This window comes from Crocodylus porosus, unplaced genomic scaffold, assembly GCF_001723895.1.
Source record: "Crocodylus porosus isolate Cpor-Errol unplaced genomic scaffold, CroPor_comp1, whole genome shotgun sequence".
Lineage (NCBI taxonomy): Eukaryota > Metazoa > Chordata > Crocodylia > Crocodylidae > Crocodylus > Crocodylus porosus.
Genome location: NW_017728931.1, coordinates 89,111,382 through 89,136,937, shown reverse-complemented (window position 1 = coordinate 89,136,937; position 25,556 = coordinate 89,111,382). Strand labels below are relative to the sequence as shown.

Sequence of the window (25,556 nt, the reverse complement as noted above, 5' to 3'; positions counted from 1 at the left end):
GTGACCTGATCATAAAAGGCAATCAGGTTGGTCTGATATGACCTGCCCCTAATGAAACCATGCTGGTTGCCCTTGAGCATCATCCCTGAAGCCAGCCCATCACAGATGTGTTCCTTGATGATCTTCTCAAAGAGTTTCCCTAGGATTGAGGTAAGACTGATGGGGCTATAGTTGCCAGGGTCCTCTCTCCTCCCTTTTTTAAAAATGGGGACCACGTTGTAAAGGTATCCCAAAGCAACGTGTCTTCTGTTGTCCAGCACAGTGCCTTTAGAGCTGTATATATTTCTAGAGATGAGGTGCAGAATCTGACTCTTAGTCTCGAGGCCCTTCATGCTTCTCAGACACTGTTCAGATATTTTGTAAAGGAATGCGTACAGATATAGAACCTGCCATTTGGAAGAAAGCATAATGTCTCTTTGTGGGAGTATAACAAAGAGCACTGAGCATCACTGAGGTAGGATCTTGGAAACTAGGATAACTATGAGAAAATTCAGATAAAATACTCCTACAAAGGAACATTCAAAAAGGAATTGTATAATTCAACCAAGGAGGGGTAAGAGGCAACAAATTTAATAGATTCCTGTATTTTCTTTCCCTTTGTCTTATTGCTCATTAATGTCCCAGCAGGAAAGAATGGCCAGTCCCTTTTTGCCCAAGGCCTTGTGTACTGCCAATGGCCCACAGATAATGTTGGAGAGCTAGCCAAGACAAGATGCAATTGTACAGCCAGGCCCTGATCCAGACATGTGGGGGGAGGAGGTGTGGCCCAGCCCCAACTTATCTATGCAGGGGGAGAGGAGGCATCACCTTGCCCCAACCCAGCCTCATGGAGCAGGAATGTGTGGCCTGGCACCACGAGGGGAGAGCTGGTTGTATGGGAAGCATGGCCTGGTCCTGATCTGGCCAGGCTGGGGAAAGAAGGAGTGGTTCAACCCTGACCAAGTCACATGGGGCTTGGGTATTTGTCAGCAGGGGAAGGGTGACAGTATTGCTACTGCTTCCCTGCTGCCAAATTTCCTGATCCATGAGGATTCCCATGGGCCAATTACCATGGTTCTGTGGACCAGATTTGGCCCATGTGCCAGGGATTGAGCACCCCAGTGTAGAAAATAGCACAGGCCAGACATATGGATGGAGAGAAAAATTGCACTAGCTGTTTCAACTTGAGTTTGCCCTATTTGATGTTTATTACTGCTAAGCCACAGAGTATCAGTACTTGGGAACAAGTATGGCAATAATCCTTTCCACCACGAAGGAGGGTTCTCCTCTCCTCTCTTTCCAATTCTGCTGAAAAGATTTCTAGACAGTGCTGAGGAGGAGTTTGCAATTATGTCCTTGGGCCAGAGTACAGGCCAGTTTTAACATCTGGTTTTTACTTGAGTAGTTGTAGATGGTCTTTGTGGAGGTCTTCAGAGGTAGTACTGCAGCCAGATCCCTGTTCAAAGGCTCCCCTGCTGGCCGAAGGGGCTATTGCACTTTATACATGGCTTTGCTCAGTATAATACCCTATAGTGCAGTGTAGAGTGAGGCAGATAACAGTAAAATTTGCCTGCTGTCCTTCCAGGCCATGTCCCGTTTGCAGTATGTGCAGCCAACAGTGCTTCCTCAGTTGCAGGTTTATTGAAGTATTCCACTGCCTGATACAGAGTAGCCGTTAACTTTGTGTAGAACAGATCTCTAAGCGTATAACTGATGGTCACAAGTCTGATACAAGAGGTATTTCTATACTCTAGATTAAATGGATCCCTAAAAATATGTAATGATATACAGAGGGGGTGATCTTACCATACATGCTGAAATGTATCACTGTTACCTAATTGCCCATAATATGATTCAGCTTATGTCTAATACTGGTGAACTGTAGCCATGAGCTCTTTCCTACTGTTCTTTTGGTTTTTTATGTTAGCTAATACTTTGAAAGATGTTACTGTTATTCCCCAATCACTTCCAGAAATTTATTTTGAGAGCTGACCAACTCTGATTATCCAACTGGGCCAAGATTTTAAGCTATGACTCAAACATTTCTGGAACTTATACTGATGGAAAATCCATGGTGTGTCTTTTGCTTTCCTCCCTGGACTTAACACCACCAACACAGGACAGATCAAGAAACTGACAGTTTAACATCTGGAACAGGCCCTATCACACAGTTTGTACCACGCTATCAGAAATAGAATCTGAACCAGGGAACTTTGCAATATGCAGCTTAGAAACCAGGGATAGCTTTATAAACACCCTTTGTTATATATTATTCTGTAAATTTTTTTGCCATTCTGTAGTTTTTTGCCATTCTGGATAGGAAAGTATTGTAGCATCATCATATCTTCAGTTAGTATAAATTAGCTCAGTTGATGAATCATTAGCTTCTGGCAGCATACAAATGTACATTTCTAAAAAAACATTCAAAAAGCTTTAGAAGTATTTGTGAGGTTGATATGTCTCACCTGATTCTCTGGCACTCATTTAACTGCTATTTAAAAGCACCGTCTGTTCACATTGACAAATATTGTTGGTAACTTGGGGCCCCGAGTCTCTGTTTAGCCCTTGAGTGCACACGTGTCAACAACTCTTTCCCTAGTAAAACTCATATTTTTGGCAGAAAATTCTCTTCCATTTTTAAGGTAGAGGGGATGAAAATAGCATGAAGAAGTATCTGGTATTTGTGGGAAAACACAGTATTTGTCTTACTTTACCCCACCACCCTTCTCCAGCCTCAAATGTGGGTTTTGTTTTATATTTTTATATTTTGGATGCTGAAAGGTAGTACTTTTAATTCTTAACAAGGTAGCAATTCTGGTCATTGAGAGTGATTCACCTGTCATGAGCCTTCTGGTAGCAGTTTTATTAGGGTGTCTTATATATTACCCAGTGCTTGACCTGACAGCCAATTTTACCACCTGTAAGCAACTACTGTTGTGATGTAGAATAGTTTGTGTTTCACTAAATCATTTAGTTTTTGTGTTATATTGTAAAAAAAAAAGAAATAGCACATTGCTAGAACCTGGGAACCATTTTTTTTTAAACAGGATATCACTCAGGGCAGTATTTTAATGTTGCATACATGCCTTACCTTTTAGGTTATGTGGAAGTTATTCACCTCCTACCACAAATTTGTGTTCCTACCTGTACCATTCCTGTTTTGGGACATAAAATAAGAATTACCTGGCAATGGTAGTTATTACTGAATAACAAATACAGTCAACCTCAGGCAGGGTTACATTGTGCTTGGTACACATGGAGTCAGATTCTCACATTGAGAAAATATCAACACTGCGATTTTTTTGCATCAGGGTAGGTTGATCTGTATAAACTACTAAAGACATGGCACTGAGGAGAAGGGTGCATTTTACACTATTGCAGTATGTCTATACCTATTTGTACTGGTGGGCCTAAATCTCTGGCTCAGGTCTCTTTCTTCCTACCCTCCTCAAAATCCTCTTGCATAGACAAGCCAGAGAAATGTCTTATTTGATAAATATTCAGTTGACTTTAGAGGCATGTAAAGACAATTGGTTTACTTGACAAACTAAGTGCTGTTCAGTGTGTGAGTAAGAATAGTAGCATCTGGGTTTAATGGCAAGCCTTCCTCCACCATGTATTACTGTATGGAACAGTGAGCATGGAGTTTGTGAGGTGCCAATAAAGATTGAAGGCATTCTTTTTTATTAGGTTTCGTTAGTGCAACTCCACAAATGCATAAACTAGGATGAGTTGTTTAGATTCAAACATGTTGATTAACCCAGACCTGTTATAATTGAGAGTATGGAAGCACAAAGATAAGAAATTATTAGAACTGCGAAGAGAAGTCAAGTATTTTGGCATCCAAGTCACTCACACAAAAGTTCCAAATAGCTTAAATGTTATAGTCTGTATTCTTTTTTTTAGTCTTGGAAGAACTGGAGCAGACTATCTTTCCCAGCTATGGAACAACTTCAGAGCAGAAAAATCTCCATACTGCAGAATGGGTAGGTATTACCTGACTTTAAGTTAATTGTATGTGCCTATACATTTCCAGATATTTAATACAATTTTGAGGTAGGTTTCCAGAAGAGAAAGCTTCTATTTTGTAGTTGAAATTAGTGCCTGTAGTTCAACATGAGTAGTTGCATATTTAACTACCAACTCTGGTCTCCCGTCATCTAATTTAGAGGTGCAGTTTTTCAGGTGTTCTGTGAATCTTCACCTTTGGGTGCAAAATATAGTTTCAAATTACATACAGGGAAACCAGGCCTCAAACCAGATTAAAAAATTGCCTCTTAATCACCTGGATATCAATAACTTATAATGAGTCAGGAGGATGTGTACTGTGTTGCATTTATTCTTATTTCCAACATATAATTTTATTTGAGAGCTTGTAGCACTGTGTAGAATTAAGTTTGCCTAGTAGTTTTACATTTTAAAGAAGTTTGCTTTCAGTAAATAAATGGTACTGAAATGCACTAGCAAAATGTGTAGGTCACAGCCCATTCTAGTGGATGTGCCACAGAGGATCACTCCTCCCACCAGTCAAGCCCAGTTCATATTGACTGAGTTGGTGGTCAGTACAGCTCTGCATGGGCAAAATTCTATTTTCTCCATACATTTCAAAGATGTTACTTCCAAGAAGCTAATTAACTAAAATTAAAGAACAGTCACAATCAGATGTCTGTGCCTTAAGGAAGCCTGTGCCTTGTGCATAAGGTTAGGTAGGCCTACATGAATACTTTTAATTTTTGTTTTAGCTAATCAAATGAAAAAATCTTTTCTTCAAATCAAGCTAGAATGGAAACAGAGCAAACCAAAATGAAATAGAGTTATGCTAGAAATCCCACGAACTTTCATAGTGGGACTTACGAACGATTTTGTTTCTGTTTCACACATTTTTAACAAAAACAGCTGAAATGAAGGCACTATGAGATGCCATATACAAAATCAGAGGTGCAGGTTTTTTCCCTTTTTACTAATAGCCTGGTGTTTAGAGCACTCATCTAGGATGTGGAAGACAGACTCTATTCCTCCATTACCTGAGGGGATTTTCATAGTTGTTTCATAGTTGGTAGGGTTGGAAGGGACCTGAGCAAATCATCAAGTCTGACCCCCTGCCATGGCAGGAAAGAGTACTGGGGTCAAATGACCCCAGCAAGGTGTTCATCTAGCTTCCTCTTAAAGACCCCAGGGTCTGAGCCAGCACCACTTCACTTGGAAGTTGGTTCCAGATCCTAGCTGCCCTGACAGTGAAGTAGCGCCTCCTGATGTCTAGTCTGAACTCTCCTTATCTCTTTCCTGAAAGGGGAGGTGCTAACGGGCTGTAGTGTATTCAGGGTGAGACTGGTTTCAGTCTCTTATGCTAATCCTGTTCCATTTTGTATAAAATACTGAAATAGTTTATGCTGAAACTGGAACCCAGTCCTCCCTCATTCCTGGTGCCTGCCTTAACCACCTAGCTACAAAGTTCTCCCACTTCTCCCTGGCTCAATGATTATTTAAGTATTCCAAATAAAATGAAACCATTTTAGCAACAAAGATTGATGTCCTGACTATGCCACATTCTTAAAATACCAGGCAGCTATGACCTCAAATACACTATGCTGCTCCATGTGGGCTACCTCCTGGACAGCATACAACATACCTGTTTACACGGCATTGCAGGATAATGAATGCTGTTATTCAGCAGTACAGTGCGTTTAGGTGCTGCTGCCTGGTGCAATAAGTGTGTGATGCATATGGGTCCTGAAAGTAGCTCTCACAAGATATCCTACAAGCTGTGGTTAGAACACTCTCATGGTAGATGGATGATGTGCATTTAAAGACACTCGTGAGATATGGTGGATGAAGCCCCTCACCACCAGCTCCTGGAGTAGAAGTGGGCACTACCCCTATTATCTGAATGTAGTCCCCAATTCTTTCCCAAATGAAATCATTCAGTGATTCAGTTCTTGTTTACAAATAGTTTGGGATTAATCAAAATTGCATGTTTTATATGTATTATGTATTTACCAAAAAGAATTCAGCCAGCCCATATTATGAGGCAGTCTTAAATACAAGATCACGTACTGTCTTTCCAGGATCCCTGCCTCATTCATTAGATACTGCCCTGGAAATTAATACTTTTTCTGTAGTGAAAGAGACTCTGATTGTGTACTGGGGAAGATGGTAGGTGTATAATGAGTAGGGGTGTGCAAAGCGGGCAGTATTTGATTCGGATTCAGCCCAATTTGAGGGACAGTGATTTGGTTTGTTAATTCAGATCACTGTCCTGATTTGATTTGGTGAAATCTGAATCTGAAGATTCAATTCTGATTTGGAGAATCAGTGATTTGGCCATATATACAGCTTTATATGTTTTTTCTACGTACCTTGAGGTACCAGGCATGGCTCATGAATGCTGAGATGGTGGGGTGGGTGGAACATCCCACAGGACCACAGGGGGAGTCCCCTGCACAATTGGCAGTGGACCCGGAAGTGGACCAGAAGTCCATGGCTGGGTCCGCCGGCTCAGTGATCAGCCTTGGGGGGACCCCTGGTGCCCCCACCAGACCCAGGAGGCACCAGTTGCCAAGAGTGTTCTGGGCCCGCTGCTGAACGTGCAGGGGACACCCCTGCACTCCCACAGGACGCTGCATCCTCCCCACCATCTCAGCATTCAAGAGCCGCACCTGGTACAAAGAAAAAACATATAAGCTGTGTCTATGGCTGAATCATCAAATCTCTCTGAATATAATTGGAGGCTTCTGATTTGGAGAGATTAATGGGTCTCCTGATTAGATTTGTATTTGGAAATTTGGCCACCAAATCGGGCCGAATCTCCTCCAAATCGAATCAGCGACTGAAGCTTTGCACAGCCCTAGTAGTGAATGAGATAGAATTCTAATTGCAATAAGATGGGAGTGTCTGATAGTTATAGAAACTGAAGTCCTGGAGAACTGGATTTTATCCTTGTCTCTGCCACAGAGTTGCTATCTGTTGTTAGTTGAGTAACTTCACTTATACAGGCTGTTCAAAGTGGCCACTGTTTTTCTGATTTTTGACTGCCTAAGATGAGATACCAGAAACCAGACTAACTCAAGTGCTGAGCATTCACAACTGCAAATAATGTCTATTTTGTTTTGTTTTAAACTGGCCAAGTACTTTTAAAAAAGGGCAAGCGTCTGTCATCTCAGGATTGACATCCATGGTGGATATTTGACAATTCTGGCCTTAATCTGTCTGCCTTATCTCCCCATCAATAAAATGATGGTAATGATACTACTTTATTTTACAAGGTATTGTGAAAATAACTGCATGAATATGCATGAAATACTCAGGTTCTCTGGCGAGAACACCACAGGAACACAAAAGTGAAATCAAGGGGCGCCTACAAACATGCAGCAAGGCTACTCCAACGTGAGCAGACTTGATTAATCGAGTTTGCTGGAGCATGGTTATTACCGTGCTCCAGAGGACTCCAGCATCATGTGTATCAGTGTCCCTGTGCTGAAAATGGTGGCAGGGACACTTTAACTAAGGCTTATCAAATGAGCTTTAGTTAAAGTGCCCCTGCTGCCATTTTTCAGCACAGGGACGCTGATACATGTTAAGCTCTGGGCGCTTTAATTACAGCTGCTCTTGGAGCTCTAATTAAAGCCCCACCCCCCCAACACCAACACCACTCCCAGAGCACATGTATAAATTTCCAAGAGTTTTATATTAGAGCATAGTCTGGCTGGTGTGAAGTAAATAAAGTCTTGGTAGTAGGGACTGAAGAGATGATAAAAAAATATGTATTTGCGTATTCACCAAATATGGAAAAATAGCATGTGGTCAGGTAATTAAAGACTTTCATGATGCTTGTGCACAATGGAAACAAATTAAAATCACATGGGCAATCTTAATTAAAGAACTTTCCACATCCTGAGTCTTTGACTTCACAAACTCAATTTATTTTAGAATGGTTTGTTTTGTTTTGAATGTAATAGAACCATAATATAAGTTCAACACCTTCCTGGAAGGAATCATATAAGAAACTAGAACTGTAGCTAGTATATTAATTCAAATTATAGCTTGCATCTTGAGAATGCACCCCCAAAAATCAGAAATTGGAGCTTTCCCAAGTGGGCAGAAAAGTATTCTTGCAGTGGGTTGTAGGCTTCAACTTCAGATAAACATAGTCCTTGCCTTGATAAAGTGTAACTAAAGTTGATTGTATCAGTTGCAGAGGCTGCATGCAAAATAAACAGGAAATCAAGTGGGTGTCTAACCTAAAGTTAGCTCAAGATGTAAGTCATCCTAATGCAACAGTAGTTGCCAACAGTTTTCTAAAGCCAATGTGACACTAATGACTTCCTAGTTTTTATTCTGTTCTACTTTGTATGCAAACTTTAGTTCAGTTTCAACCTTCATTCAATAACTATGGATATGTTTCTCCCCATGGGTGTCAGGGTACTGAAAAAATATATATGAAACAGTTTTGCTTTTGATTCATACTTGCTAATAATCATAACTGGCTAAAAATGGAAATAAAACATAACCATGTTACTAGCACTAATAAAATTATTAGCAAACATGAGTCAAAAAGAACATTGTATAACAGATTTACTGCTTCATAAGACACACACATTTATTTCCTGTGGGATGTAAATAAATGTTACAGCTTTCAGATATCAAGGTCTTTGTTGGGCGTAAAGTCAGAAAAATTGCCATATTTATTAGTCACTATGAATGTTAAGGAATATGAGACTTTATTAGTAAAAAAAGCATTGCACTTCAGCATCTTTCAACAGATCTCAGAAACATGACAAACAACAAAGGTTCACAATGCCTCTGAGATTTATAGTCTCTCATTTTGCATGTGGAGAAACAAACATGGACATTTCCAGAAAGAGTTTCTGAGGAATGCAAGAATAGGTACTCTTGAAGTTGTTGGAATTTGCAAAGCCACAAGCAGAAGTGGCTAATGTCTTGAAAGTACAGCTACTTCTCATATTGCACATATTCTTGGTACTTGGACTCCAACAGCATGCTCTACTCAAGGATTTTCAGAAAGCATCTCTCCGTGAAGGCTGTGGTACTCAGCCACTTTTCTGCTCACTTGTCACTAGAGAACAGTTTCCCCAACACTGGTTCAGCATGCAGGAGGATGCTATTTTGAGTCCATCTGAAGGTGCAAGCGGGAGGTTTGCCTCTCCAGCCAGTTTGGCACAGGCTGGTAGACTAATGTTTATGCTTTAGTCCCTCTAACAGAAGATCCCCTTTCCCAGGGATGACATGGAAACTGAACTAAACAAGCAATTTTCTAAGCTCTTTTCAAACAATTCTTTGTCAGCCCTTCTGGACTCCAAGTTCTTTGGCATTCTTCTTAAAACCTCCTGGTCTTTATCAGCTCTCTTTTCCCTTTCTAGTTTTGTGCCATTAACACCGGATGTTTCCATGCAACCTCAGCAGGTGCTGTCTCAGGGGCGACCTATGCCTTCTCTTTGTTGGAGATGCAAGCCTGGCTGGAAATGTCCTCTCTCTCCATACAAGTTTCCTGTTTCTGTTTCCCAGGATCTCTTCCAATAATGGATCTGAGGGTCCATGAGAGATACCACCAAGGTCAAGTCACTTAGTGGAGAACACTCTTGGGATCTCAGTAGCTTTCTTCTGCTTCCAACTACTTTCTGTGAATTTGACCATATAACTCGTAGGTTTACAACATGCTTCCTAAAATCTGTCCTCCCTCCTGCAACACTATCACAAGCCTCTCTTCCTGCTGTGATATCCTCCCCTTTTGGGCTACAGGTTTTCTACTGTATAGCCCACCCAGCTGAGGAACCTGACCTTGTACCTGATTAACCTATTACTTTCCTTCTTGCTTCTCTGATCATTTTACTTCATTTGTGGCTTCAACTCTCCTTCCTGCATTAACGTGCTGGAGCAGACTTGCTTAATCGAGCACGTTCTAGCAGCCTCAGTGTTATGTGTGTGCAGGCTCCCATGCTTCAGAATGGTGGTGGCAGTGGGAGCTTTTTAAATAAAGCTCATTGAGCGAGCTTTGGTTAAAGTACCCCCACTGCCATTTTGAAGCATGGGACACTACATACATGAGACGCTGCAGGCACTTTAATTAGAGCAGCTCCCAAGCGCCACTTTAATTAAAGTGCCCCTCTCCCCCACTGCCCCAACCTGAAGCATGTGTAAAGATGCCTCTTGTTCCTAAATCAAGCACTCCAGAGATTATTTTGTTTTAGTTTTATTGTGTACTTTTCAGAGACAGTACAGCTCTCTCTGCCCTTGTGGAGTCGTTTAGCTCAAGGATGTCAGTTCCTAAACTAGGGGCCAAAACCCTCCGTGGGTTGCAGCACTTACAAGTGGGATTAAGAGACTCAAAAATTCTGTTGCAAGAGTCAGATACACACCAGAAGTGGGACTGCAGAGCCAGAAAGATTGGGAACCTCTTCTCTCAGTAACTGAGTGGTTACTTGTTTCCAGACTGATAACAAGGGTGAAGAATTTAGTCCTGTGTAAGGCATGTGGTAAATTCAGGGTGCGTCCTCAAAAGATGCTTACTGCAGCAAAGTGTCACCGTTTACGTGAGTGGTGCTATTAGGCTGGAGTAAACTAAACTCTGCTGTTGGATAATACTGCCCAGCACAAGTACTATTCTACAGTGGAGATATTTACTCTACTGCAACACACATGTAGACATTGACTGGGGCTGGCTGGGGCATGCGGGTGCTGCAGTGCATGGCTAACCAGCAGGCAGTCCCACACTGTAGCATCTTTGTGCCCCAGCCAGCCCATCCACAGCCCATTGAGGTTGGGGCAAGGGGAGCAGCTATGGGCTGGCAGGCTGACCTCCCAGGACTCCTGCCAGCTGGGGCTGCACCACCCTGGCTTAATGTGCTGCAGTCATGGACACATATGTAAATGCTACTCCTGGGAGCAGTAAACTCTGGCCTGAACTGTGCTGGAGTTTATTGTGTTGCATTAATATCACATGTAGATGTGCACTCTGTTTTGTAACAACAGAAAATCCATCAGGATGTTGTCATTTTTTCCCCTCTCAGCACTGTATGAGTCTCAGTGTGTGGTGATGATGATCTTGGTACTTGTCTATCAGTGAAGAGGCAGCCTACCTTAGTACAAAGGCGCTTGTTTTTCCATGGCATAGAGAGAAACATATTACAAAACAGTTGGCCAGCCTCTCAGCAAATATAAATCAGCATAGTCCTGTTGCCTTCAACAGAGCTAAGTGAAATCAGCTGAGGAAATGTCCTAGTGCAGGCTTGTCAGATTTGCCCTGTGCTCCAGGCTGGATCCAGATGGCACGGACCAGCAACAGTTGTGGTAGGGCTGTGTTCCAGCAGAAGTACAAAGCTGCATTTGGCAGTAGCATGGATCCAGTGCTAGGCAGCAGCACAGAACCTCACTCAGTTGGGTGGCAGCATAAGTCTAGGTCTGAGCAGCAGCACAAGTCTGGGGACATGCAGGAGCACAGGTGACAACATAGGCTCAGGGAGCTGCCACCAATTGCCATGTATTTCAGGGTCCAATTGCCCTGTATTCTGCTTCAGGCCATGCCCCTCCCCCAAATTCTGGCATCCCATCAGACTGCCAGCAGGAGGAATGAAATGGTTTCATGTGCCACATCTGGCCTGAGAGCCATGTGTTTGGCACTCATGTCTTAGTGTCTATGAATTTAGAGTCAAAGGAAGACATCCTGTTCCTATATTGGATAATTTCTCAAAGAACAATTAAGTACAGTAAAATTTTTCCTCGTGGTTTCAAATATAGTGTGAACTTTTGTTTTCTGCCCTTAAAATGACAGTTAGACAAGTCATTTCTGCATGGAAACCTGTACCTTAGTCATATTTTTTTTAAACACTATGCTTGTCCATGGTATAGTAAATAAATAAATATAATTCTAGCCTTACTATTTTGCTCACTTTTTCTTCATTCTTATCTTTTCTTTGCTGTTACTGTTATTATTGTTATGACCCATATTATGGCATGTTCCAGTTACTCATGACAGGCCATAAACAGTTACAGTTCCCACGTTCTTAAGGCCTTCGTAGTCAATGCTAGCTTAACTCTATTCATAGACAGAAATACTGGCTCTACACTTGCCTTCCCAAAGTACCAGATTGTTTTGCCTTCTGTGGCCTGCCACTACACTTCCTTAGCTTCTCTCTAACAGCATGGCAATTGTCTAGTGAGGTAGCAATATAAATTATTAGTGCTGTTCTGATGTTCATGATGTCTAGTCAGTTGTATGACATGATCCAGTCTGTTATGGGTGTACATGATGACAAAGATATATAATTATGTAATGACAATGATGATGATGTTATATCAAAATGTAGTCAAGGGAAAAATGGAACTTACGTTCTTGAAGTGTTTTGAAAAAAGTATTCACACAATCTAGCCCTTTATGTCTCTCATTCACACTGAGAACGTGGCTAATAGTTACCAATATCACATAGATATTATTCTGAATGGTTGTACTGTACTTTAAGATTTCAAAAAACACTACACAATATGTCCTAGATAGAATGATCTGATTTTTGTACTGTTTAATTATGCTAATCCGTATTTAACTGGATAAGCATTAGGGTGTTATAACAACAAACTGTTAAAAGTGATTGTGTTTGTCAATACTAAAAATGTGCTAGTTGATTAAGCTGAAACTCTGAAAATTGGAAAACACAAAAATAGGATCCTGGTTTATTTCTTCTCAAACAAAACACTATCAGATATGAAATTCTCTCTAGACTTTTGGCACTAGATTTCAGTCATTTTTTCAGCAAAATTCCTCACTGAAATTACAACCTGATTTTAGTATTTAATTTTTTGTTTTCTATATTCAGTAATAGCATTTGAAGCATAAACCTATTTCTTAAAAAACCCTGGACATAAACGTCTGCATAGTTTAAATAATAAAAATAAGGTTCGTGCAAAATTGTTAACTTAGTTGCATTGCATATATGTTGTTTACTACTCCTGTTTGGTTTTATTCCAACTAAAAGCATTGTTTAATTTACTATTGTTTGTCACAAAACTATCCAGTAAAGCATATGGAATCTACAGTGCATTTGAGTTAATGTGACTGTTGGAAACTTAACTTAAATGTTTCTAGATTTTTTTTATGTTTTAATTTTACAATATTTACTCTTACATTTTTTCATAATGTTGATCTTACAATATAATGATCTATATCCATGCCCAATGGGTTAATTATGTTACTTTATTGATTTATAAAATGTCTATTTCCAGGGCATTTGGACACTGTGTACAATAATTAAAAATAGTCGTTAAAGACCTCCCCAGTGAGCTTACATTTAAGAAACTGGCTTGCTAACTATGAGCCTTTGCAAACCTTGATTCATGATGTTTCATCTTTCAACTATGCACAGTTTTATGTATCCATGTTATTCGTATATAAACAACCTCTTCATACTTAACAGTAGTATTGTGTGTCCTAGCTGGGATACTCTTGCATACCAGATCTATACTGTTACTTATAAATATGCTACATTCATTATTAAAATAAAGTTATTTAGGATGCAAGTCAAGCATTTATGAGTTAGAGAGGCAAGGTTTAAATTTCCTCTAAAACCTTGATTCCTGCAAGTAAGATATGTATCCTAATGCATACACCAAGGGTGGAATTCTGTTTGTTTTTGTGCATCTTAAGGGTTACATAAATGCCCAAAACATCACTTAAATATAGGTAGCAAATTCTGTTGGCCTGGCATGTGGCTATCTAAGTTTGTATACACAGACTGAACAGTAGACTGCGGACTAACCAGGCATGTATGCACGCCTGTTTTGGATGTGGACTGGCATCTAAAGCACAAAGAGGTAAATGGCTAGAAACCCACTACTTAATGGGTTAGGGGAGGAGGATGATGACAACTGACTTTAGCAAGTTCAGGCCATGAAGCCCCCTGGTGACTACACAACCCTTCCCCACTCCAAATGTAGGGTATCCTCCCTTCTCACTTTCCTGCCAGGCCTCGATGTATTTAATTGATTGGAAGGGAGGCTATCTAATAGGTCCTAGAACAAGTTGACATTTCTCTGAAAGCCAGCAAGTCCCTTCCAGACTCCGATGGTTTCAACCCTGCCTTCACATTAAATGGACCCTGTCAGCCTGTCCATGCCCCACTCCCCCAGACACCTGTAGCCTTAAGAGCTGTTCATGGGCGTCAACCTCCCCTACAGCCATGCTTATACCTCACAGGTGTTACTCTACCATCACTGTCTTGTCAGGACCTCAGCCTCTGCCCCTTTTCTCTAGCTTGGTCTTATAGCCTGATCCCACTGTGCCGGATCTGGCTTCTGGATCCAGCTCTTGTCTTTATATTTGGTTCTGGGCCTCCTGGCCCTGTCTCCACTCTGCCTTGGGTAATAAGCCTGCTTTGGCTCTCTCTGTCTGGGCCCCCTGGCCCTATCTCTTTCCTGCTCTGGGCACTGATCCTGCTTTGGCTCTGTTTGGGCCCCCTGGGCCCTGCTTGGCTTCAGTCGTGCTAGGCTACCATCTCTCTAGGCTATAGCCTACCTTTGGGTTCAGAGCTACTCCATGTCCTGCACCACCTCAGCCCTTGGCAGGCTCAAGACACTGTCATGCCCTCTGGCACTACTGGGACTTCCGTACCACCTCTAATAGTCCCTAACTCAAATCACCATATTAAACTGCAATGAAGGAGTAAGACACCTGGCTATAATTGAGCATTCTCAAGCCCAGTGGCTGTAAGACAAACTCAATCCACATTAGCTCCAAACATAAACAGGAGCTTACTACTGTTAGAGTAGCAAGACTTTCCCTTGCCCTGATTTATGTCCCCCGATAGCAAGATTTCAGTGCCTTACTTGCATCCTTAAGGTACTCCAGGAGTCAGCAGAGCCCCTTCCTGCAGTCTACAGACAGGAACTCTTCACTCTGCAGCTTGTTGGGCCAGACTGCCTAGCCTAGCTCAGCAAGGGGTGGCCAGAGTTACTCACCCTGGGAGCCACATTTGATCCTCCACTGAAGTTCAAGAGCTGGAGAGTGGGGGGCTGGGGGTGGGGGCTGTGCCCCAGCAGCAGCAGCCGCCGCCCAGCACCTGAGCTGGCAGTCCTGAGAGAAGTGGGTGGGGTTTTGTCCAATTTCTGGAGAGCAACGAGTACCGTGCTGGCGAGCCCCATGAGGCTTGTAAGCCGCAGTTTGGCCACCATGGCTATAGGCTTTTACTGGGCCTAAGCCTTGCCTGTTCCAGTCCAGTGGTAGGCAGGGGTTTCACATTAAGGCATGAAGGTTAATTTCCATGGGATCTTACGACTGTTGCTCTAGCAGCCTCCCTGTGCCCAAACTAGGCTCTACTGTACTGCCAATTCCCTAGCAGTCAACTTGCTGTAGGCGGAGCTCTCCAGACTGGGGTGTAAGTACACCCCCTACTCTAATGGGCAGCTGTCTGCCCAGGCCCCTGTGTTCCCTTGCAGCCTTCCCCCTTGTAGTTAGTCTGCATTCAGCTACCTGGGCTCTGTCACCTGTAGTTTCTCCCTTAAAATAACAGGCTCTGTTACACCCTCTTACATTTTAACTCCAATAGCTGAGTGAATTGGGAAGTCACCCAGTGAGCTAGAGATCTGGGTTTTAGGCCTTTATCACCCACAGAAGATTTGAACCTGTAGGTCTCTGACATAGGTCAGGACCAAGTGCTTCTCCTACGCTCCTTTTCAAGCTTGGTCCCTGGCAGTTAAAAGAGGGAGTTATATGGGGTCAGGAGAACTAGGGCTCACCAAAGTGTATGTGGTTGAGATGGATGCTGGTTTGGAAAAAAGGTGGGGCAGAAGCTGCACTGCTCTCTGTCCATTTTATCTAATAACTAATCTTAGTGGTTTGGACTGAGAAGGAGCACTTGAGAGGGCTCTGGTTTATGCTTATCTTGTGGCATAGTATTTAAAGTACTGTGCTAGGAGGGCTGAAAGATGCGGACTTAAGCTCCCTGTGAGGTGGGCTTAAACCTCAGGTCTTTGGCTTCCCAGGCACACTTCTGAACCACACAACTACTGGGGCTAAACACAGATGGTCCCCTCCCATCATTTTTTCTGGAACTCATGCACATTTGTGGGTACATATACATGTGGTCTGTGTGCCCAAAGCATAAAGAAGATGCTGAAAACAGCCATGTTGATGTTTAGAAAACTGCCACTTAGATGCACAAATGCAAATAGAATTCTCTGGTGGCCAAATCAAGCTTGCTTGCGCATCCTAATGTCTTTTTAACTTTCAGTTGCTTGACTTTCACAACCTAAAGCACTTTCTTTAGCACAGGCTTCAAGGATTTTCATACCCTAGTTTTGTTTTAAAAAAGAAAAAAAGAAAATATATTACAGAACACTTCCCCCCATTATTCGTTATGAGGTTTGAACTATTTTTCAGTCTCGTTTTTACCTTAAGTTATAGACAACCCCATTAGCCAGCACCTGGAAAAGATGGCTAACCTGAAGAAAAACACACACTACTAGGTTAATGTACTCCAGAGTATGGAAAAAGCCATATCTGGTTTCTTCTGTTTCCATGACTCCCCTGCTACAGCAGCTCTTGGGCAGCTCCCATTGCTGTGGCATATAGGTAATATTTTCCTGATTATCAAAGGCAGGAAAAAGTAAAATGGAGATTTTTCAATGGGTCTTGTTAGCAGAACATGAATGGAATTTCATGGGATGAAGAAAAGGCACTTCTCTATTTACCCTGAGGATTTTCTTCCAGCTCAATGCCAAAGACCTTCTGCTAACAATGGAAATGCAGCTAGAGCATCCAAAATGCAAAATATTTATACTGGAAAGTGTTAGGCAATCTACCTAACATGCAACATCTTCCTCTGTAATTATAGTCTTGGATAACATGAGGGTCTACTGCAATTTATGATCTAGAGATTAACCTATTTAGCATTCAGTTTCTATGCCTTTTCATTACAAGAATTGTATAAATTGTTTTTAGTCTAATTATAATATTTAGAGTATCTGTTTGTTGGCTTGATTTTAATAATTTCATCATTTTCCTGAAAGGATATTGCATGGGGTTTTTTAAATGGAAATGACAGTTTAATTGTCATGGTAGAATCAGTGTGATAAAAATACAAATCCTGAATTAAATATCACTCCCAGGTTTATACTGATTCCAAGAAAAGTGAGAAGAGTCTATCAGACTCTGTTTTGGTGGAAAAAAGACATTCACGTAAAGCAAAAAATAAATCTGTTTGGTAGTAGGCTGATACTTTGACTCCCAACTAGATTCTAGTCACTTTATACCTAACCCCAATCACATGAAACACTTAAAACTAGAGTAGAAAGGGCATTGGCAGCTTCACATTTTGTATGTAAAACTCCTGCTGAGAGAAAGAAAGCCTGCAGAGGCAATCTGTGTTGACCTAATAGGACTGTTCCAGCTCCAACTCTTATAATTCTAGGATTCACAGCTGCTGATTCATTTGATTGACAGAGATTGTCAGTCTCATTGCAGTAGTCTAGGAGATGCTGTCTAACTGGAAGTTTAAACTATTAATTTTTTCAAAGCTTTTTGGCGCAGGATGCTTGGATTTTGGGATCAGTCCAGTACAATTAATAAATTCTGATTGTGAATTCAATCAATTACACAATTGCTGAATCATTGAATGCCTCTGCATTTATGGAGTCAACCATTTTCTAGCAGACCTACGGCATAAATATCCCAGACCAAAGAGAGTATTAAACCTTGATGACTCCCATCAAAGTGGAAGCACTTTGTGACAATGTAATGGTTGGAATAAAAGGAAACAATGCATCTAAGTTTTGTTGTTGGGGTTTTTTTTCCTACAGGGAAAAGCTTTGGAGTAAAGTTGACTGAAATGTCATTTTTCTGGTTTATGGGAACATTTGCATTTAAAAAAATGCTTTTAAAAAATCTTAAAAACCAAGAAGTCTGAAAAATGGTTTGCAAATACTAGCACAGGGTGTTTCCAAATAAAACATATTTCTTTTGAATCCCAAAGCTGTTCACTGAAATTGGCATGCTTGTCAACTCCATCCACCATTAGCAAGAACAGCAATTTCGGTGTGATAACTCAGAAGTCTGACTCCGCGGTCAGACTACTCAAAGTCATGGGCAGTATGACTCCACAGTCAGGGTCAAGGGTCTGTAGCCAAGAGACAAGCCAGACTTAGGAACCAGCAGATAAGCCATAATCAGGAGTCAAACTCAATCAGCCTAAGAACACAGAGTCTTTATAACCCAGATACCAGAAGAGAGAGGAACAGAGCAGGAGCTAGACCAGGGGTAGGCAATTATTTTGGCTGGAGGGCCACTTAATGAGTTTTGATGAGCTTCTGAGGGCTGCATAGGTAGCCCTGTCCTTTGACAGCTGCCCCAGCCCCTGGTTGCTGTATTAGGACCAGAAGTCCCACCCCCTAACCCCTGACCTTTGCCACACTTGCCCCCTCCCCCCTGCAAAATACTCCTTTTGGGAGGGGAGGGTTGCCATCTTGGAACTAGAAAAAAACCCAAAAACCCAAAGGCCCTGCTACCAGCAGCAGCATGAGACAGGGGTGCTCAGAGTGCTTGTGCCCCATTCAGGTGCTGGCACCCGGTGGCGCATTACTCCGGCCAGCGCTGCATGTGGGGGCGAGGAGCACAGCCTGCCTGGCCTGCCGCTATTGCAGGGGCCCTGTGTGGTGGCACTGGAGGAAGCCCTCTGTTGGTGCTGGCTGCCTTCTCCACCCCCTGCTGCACAGGTCCTGGGACTCCACTGGGAATGGAAAGGGCTTTGCCCCCTGCTTCCCCATGGAGTCTCGAGACTTGTGTAGCAGGGAATAGGGAAGGCGGCTGGCTCTAGCACAGGGCTTCCCCCAGTAGTGTGCGAGTGAAGGTCCCTCCCATCCCCATCTCTTCCCCTTCCCTATCTGCTGCCCAGAGTGAGCGGGACACTGGGGAAGCCAAGCCGGTCCCTCCGAGGTGATTGCAACGACAGCAGCAGCAGCCCCGCCCAGCAGCTGTCTGTCCCAGGAAATCCCAGGAGCCCAGAAGTCTGTCCCAGGAAGTCCAAATCCCTAGACTCGCTGTCTGCCCTGGGGACCCTGGTCCTGATATTCTGTATTGACTATACAGGTATAATCCCTTGCTTTTGGCTGGTTATTCATTTTGCAGAAGGAGGAAGACTAAAATCTTAACTCACGTAACTGTATAATGGGTATCAGTCAAGGAAAGATGTGGGAAGGTTCTTGTATATGACAGTTCTGCTATTTTCTGGAAGCATATCTTCTTTTATATAATGATGTGTGGGATTCCTCAGCTGTATTTAATGCTGAATGCCTTCAATGGAGCTACATCCACATATACCAACTGAGGATCTGGCCCAAAATCACGAATACTTTCCAGTTTAGCCTGTGGCATACTTGTGTCATCTCTCCTTCAGATAGTGCAAGAATTCTGATGATATTAAACTCTAATTTTTAATGAGAAAAATGTGGTGATGAGCATTACAATATGTGGCCATGCCCATTCAGTACTCCCACAAACTGTGAAATCATAACTTTGGCACTCAAATTCCCCCATCAGTCCCAATGCCCCTAATATGTCACACGTACAAAATAAGATGTTATAAGTGAAGATGATAATCCAACCTGCTTTCCTCCAGGGATTGGGTGATAGTTTATAGATGTATTAATCCATTTGATTATGGTATTCATTATAGCATGGGATGTGTGGTATATAATAGTGTTCTTTTCTGGCTGAGATTTTGCTAATAAAAATGAGAAGTGTATCGACACGGGATGTGTTACATTTTGTGCATGGGAGTTTGCACTGTGGTCATGTTCTTCATTCTGAGGCACTGGTGCTTTTGGATGTTCATGTATGTGAAGTTGTTACAAGTTTTTTAAGTTATTGAGCTGTCCAGATTTCTGGTAGGTAATGGGACAGATGGTAAGGCACTTACTCTAAAAATCCCTGTAGGAGCCAGAATATTTTATATCAAGACTCCATAGCAGCATAGCCATGATGGTACATAACTTACTTGATAGATGCCTTATTTGGTAATGGTATTGCAGCCTAATATCCCTCCTATTGCTAGATCACCAAAGCTAATTTACAATTTTTGAAAGACAAAATTAAGTGGAAGTTCTGTTATCCTCACGTCATGCAGAGACCTGCCAGACTTTCCAGCATACATATTTGGATCTTTAGTTTGTGACCTTTCTTGCATTAATTTTGCTACTTTAATGACATGTTATAAGTGTGTAACAGGTATTGAGTATTTCTACTCTTCAACATCTATATGTATTCTACAGGTATGAAAATTGACTGATAAAATGCTACATCATAAAAATGTTTTACCTGTCTTTCAGGTGGAGTTTGATCGTAAACCTGACTCTTTATTCTTCAATGATGGCCAACGAAGAATTGACTTTGTGTTAGTATATGAAGATGAGAGAAAAAAAGACAATCGCACGAAAAAATTGAATAAAAAGCGCAAGGTACTATGTGTTATCATACCCTTGAAGGCATTAAGCAAAATCATATAATTCAGAATGAAACCAGACTTTCATTTTAAGTCCTATTTTATACCCACTCATTTTTATTTGGAATAACTGTCCACATCTACATGAGATGCTGACTACACAGTAGCTCATTACTACTGCACAGTAGCATTGCATGGCGTGAAGCATTGCATGGCATGACACTACTGCACAGTAGTAATGAGCTCCTGTGCAGTCAGCATCACCAAAAAGCCGTTTGGCAGCGCTACTGTGCAGTAACTCTGGTTACTGCGTGGTCATTTAGTACTTGTGTGTGCAAGTACCAAATGACTGTGAAGTAACAACTGTGCAGTCAGCATCTCATATAGCGCCACTACATATCAGAATGCTTGAATCATCATGTGTGGATTTTGTCAGAAAATCTAGAAGGTGCAAGAAGAGAGATGTTTATACATAAACATAATAAAAAATATATATGTTTTTCATCCCATGTAATTTTTACAAGAGGAAATTTTCTTAACTCCAGGTATCATTCAGATGTTGTTATTTAGGCAGTCACAAATTGTCACAAAATTTCAGCCAGAAATTTTGCAGAGCAATTCTCTAGAAAGAACTGTCAAGAAATCTTCATTGTTGGGGCCTATCTCCTCCTTCAGGGTGGCTGGCATTGGAAAGATACCAGATCCAGGGGTGTTGATTGTTGACATAGCCACCCAAGTGTGCACCAGAGCACTCCAGACCTTCCTTGTGGACACATACAGACAGATGGGGTTAATCCTCAGATATTGGTGGGGCTCTTCTTTTGCATACCTGAGAGGAGCAGAGATGGTTTGGGAACTGTTAGAGGCTGTTTTGGCTGCTGACACACAGTTTAGCAGTCATTAGGCTGCTCTAACTTGCCCCAGCCAAAATAGTCCCTGAGAGCCTATTACATAGTACATTATGGCCACACGTCCTTCTTTCCCTGACGTGCTTCCTGGGCAGTGGTGCAGAGGGCAGAAATCAGGCAGTCATGCTAGCTTTACGCTCCTTAGAAATATTTCTTTGTATATGAAGCTGAATGCCTAGTTGTCCCATTAGTCCATTTTTTACACAGAGCAATCAGAATGTAGGCCATGATCATATCACCTCTGTGGGTCAGAGGTGAATTACAAGGCACTGAGGTCCTAGGCGCCTCAGAGCCTTGACACCTATATCTGGCTTCTTCCTTCTTTCCTCTTTATGTCCCTCCCCCAGGATTAGTAGTCATGTGTTCCTGTTATATCGCAGTAGCTAGGTCCTTATCATGGTCCCCTGCAATACATGAGTTCCTTTACCACACCAATGTCTAGGTGCTGCAATAGGAATAGTGCTTTGAAATTCATCCAAGAAAGGTCACAACAGTATTGTTTAATTTTATCAGTATACAAAGAAGTGGATACTACAAGCAATTATATGTCACAACTTTGAACTCCTTGATATTATCCCTTTAATTTAGAGTGATGCTGACATGCCTAACAGTTTACTTTAATACCATGGTTCTTTCTTCTGTATCAGCAGTGTGTTTGCCTAAAGTCTCTAAGTTTTAAAAGACTCAGCTGAGAAGTGGGCAAGGAGAAAATATAATACCAAAAGAAGTAGATACAAGGACTTGACGCAGGGAAAAGGAGGCATAGTGGTAAAAAGCCTTGTAGCTAGCCTGGTTGATAATAGGCCTGTGTGAAGCGGCAAGTACTTGCTTCGGATTTGAATTCCGCCGATTCAGAGTGATTTGATTCAGAGATTCAAATCACTGTATTGATTCGATTCGGCTGAATCAGATCCAAAGATTCAGTGCCACTTCAGAGATTTGGCCATAGACTAAACAGGCAGCAGTCCTCACCATGCTGGACACAGCTGCCTTCAGCTGGTAAGTCTGTTGCGGTGGGCAGAGGGGGCAGGGAAGAGGTGTGAGGGAGGGATTGGGCCTGGGGCTGGGAAAAGCTGCCCAGCTGGGGTGGGGGGCACAGGACTCAGGGAGGAGGGCAGAGGGGGTGTGCAGGATGCGGGAAGTGGGCGCAGCAACGCTAGAGTGGAGGCTATGTCCTGATGCTGTTTGCCCAGCTGGGGTGGGGAGGGGGGCAGGATTTGAGCGCGGCTCGCTCTGGACAGAAGGGGGCAAGTGGCTGCAGGCCATAGCCCCCATTCCCAGTGGTGCCGCGCCTGCATCCCGCACCCCCTGCCCCAGCTGGGCAGCTTATCCCAGCCCCAATCCCTCCCTCCCGTATGTGCCTTCCCTCCTCTCTCCACTCACCACAAAAGACTTACCAGCTGAAGGCAGCTGTGTCCAGCGTGGTGAGGACTGCTGCCTGTTTATTCTATGACCAAATCTCCAAATCAGGATGAATCTTTTCCGAATCAATCTGGAGGCTTCCAGTTTAATTCAGAGCTTTTAACTGGTCTCCCAATTTGATTTGGATTTGGAGCTTCTGCTGCTGAATCGGGCCAACTCTCCTCCGTATAGAATCGGCTACCAAAGCTTCACACAGCCCTAGTTGATAATTATCATACAGTATTGTTGTTGACATTGCCAGGGCAGCCATAAGGAGTGGGTGTAGGTTACTTTATGTATATATCACATATCACAAGTACCAGAAATAATGTGAAGTAGAGAGGTAATTAAAACCAGAAAGCTGCTGTTTTGTAGACACTGCTTTTATTAATTAGATTTTCACATTTTATATTTGTAGTTTTTGATCACAGCCCAAACATTTAAAAATAGTAAGCATTGTTTCCAAATATTGATTAAAACTAAATGTGCATGCTACCATAGTATTTTCTTATGGGACTGTAACTAAACCTTGAATGATCTGACTAAAAAGCATAATCCTAGGTGCCTTCCCTGGTCCTGGCTGAAAGACCTTTCTGTCTTAGGATCCAATCCTGTTACTGGTAGTATGTGAGTGCATTACTGAATCCACATGGACCCAGCTAAAGGGTTCTGTGTGGACACAGTGGTCTTGTTGTGTATAATGAATTTTAGAACAGGGTTTATAGGATTAACAAGTAGAGAGTAGTTAGAAACAGCAGACAAATGACCAGTTTGGAGATTAGCCAGTTTGGGTAATTAGTAGGGTTCTAATATATGAGTGGATATTCATTTTTTGTAATATACAGATTTTATTCTAATTATTTGTCAAGTCTGCCAATACCTGCAAGAGTCATGGCAGAAGCAGATTCACAGGAGAAATTTGAATAGAGAGAAAGTAGTAGCCTTTATAGAAGAGCCTGCATGAACAGGGACACTTAGAAGGCATAAAGATATATATGGGAGAAACAGACAAACATTTTGGGACTGGTAACTTCAGTAGCACTGAAAAGATGTGTGGTGCCATGAAAAAGACAAGAACGGAGAAACAGAAGAAATCAAAATTATGCAGGACCTTGAAAGCAAACACAAGTAGCTTTGAATGGATGCAGCAGAGAATAGATTCAAAGTAAGAAAGAGACAGACAGCAAAAGACGGGCAAGCAAAAGAAAAATGTCAGTTGACAGTGAAAAGTGTAGGAACAATAGGTAGTAGGTAGAGAAAATGAGCTGGATTTTTTTCCCTTTTAATATATGCATTTTTTGTTTTGTAGAGTCAGAAAAAATGAGTTATTCAGAGCAACCAAAACCACGTTGTATAATTCTGAAACATTGACTCCTTTCCTTAAAGCTGAAAAATACTTCAAACACAGGTGTCATGGATTTAGTAATACATTTTCCTTATCTATTAGTTAAGGATTCTGGGTACTTCAAGAGATGCGAGTGTTCTGCTTTTTTGATGATAGAATAAGTGAGCAATTGGCATAGTAGATAAAGGCAAGATTCGGTTTTGCTGCCCCTCCTTCTGTAGTTCACACTTTGCAGTTGGACCCTGTTTGCTTTTTTGGAGAGTTTCATGTTTATTTAAAAAATCTATACTGAAATGTGAGCCTTGAAAACCTAGATTTCAAAGGTTTCTGTAATACGTAGATGCTTGATTTCATGTCAGAACACCTGCTGCTCAGAGAATATTGAGGCCAACAAGTTACAGGACTTCATTTTAAAGCAAATTTTGCATGCACATGTAAAACATTTTTCTTCCTGTGTTTCCTTCCAAGCAATGCACTGTTTTCCAGCGCCTGCTGCACACCACTAGTAGGATTGTATTAAGAGAGGCGGAGAAGAAACAAAGGTACATAGAGTAACAGAAGAGAGAAAAGCTAAATGAAAATAGGGAGGGATAGGTGATTTACTTATGATGCAGCTTTGTAGCCTTGGAACATGCTAATAAATAAGCAATGTAACAATAAAATTAACATTTTGGCCTATCAGAATTTCCAGATTATACTACCTAAAATATATAAAGATTTTATCTGCCCTAGAGTAATCTTTAATTGGTATCTTGTCTTTTACTGACGCCACTGCTTATTTGGTTATATTTTCTTCTTGGACAAACTGACTACTACTTTTATGATGAAATACTGTTACAAGTAACCAAACTCAGAAATTTGTCATTTACAATCAACTTTAAATACTGCAGACTCCACTGTCAGTCCCTGATCAATAATGAGCTGAAAAATGCCAAACTTTATAAGCACACCGTGTAATTCAAGGAGCTTAAAGCATAAAAGATTCCATGTTTGTGCTACTGTTTGACTCCCCTGGCAGTTTTATATAGCTATTAGCCAGAGGTTTATTGAAGAGTAATAGATCCAGTGGGCTTTGTTCTCTTGGTTTCACTGAAGTTAATGGCAAAGCACCAGTTGACTCCTATAGGGCCAGGACTTTGTCCGTAATGTGTTCCACCTACCAGGACAAATCCTGACAGGGCTTGCATTCTACCCAATGCCATCAGATGACATAGAAGTAATATGACATATAAATAATCTGCCCCAAATGAACCAGTATACCATTTTATCTGTTAACACCTCTTACAGAGCATATAGTTGAAATCTAATATGGAAACAATAGAAAAGTATATTCAAAATAAATGAATAAAGAATGTGGCTTTTGTCCTAATCCTACTCCAGTTGAAATGCAGTGAAAGACTCAATTAAAGTGGAAACTGGACTAGAATCTTTAGTTTTTGAGGATGGCATCCAATAAAACAATGCAATCTTCATACAAATAGTTTTCAT

At 41.8% G+C, this 25,556-nt stretch overlaps 1 protein-coding gene across 4 annotated transcripts in view; it reads left to right on the top strand.

The window, feature by feature from the left end:
- Positions 1–25,556, top strand: part of ANO6 (anoctamin 6) — a 112,461-nt gene that overhangs the window by 40,567 nt on the left and 46,338 nt on the right. For all 4 annotated transcript variants that reach the window (XM_019543342.1, XM_019543345.1, XM_019543341.1 and 1 more), the window contains exons 2-3: positions 3,886–3,965; positions 20,302–20,430. In XM_019543342.1, the coding sequence (XP_019398887.1) occupies positions 3,886–3,965; positions 20,302–20,430 (209 nt within the window). The remainder of the gene's footprint in view (positions 1–3,885; positions 3,966–20,301; positions 20,431–25,556) is intronic.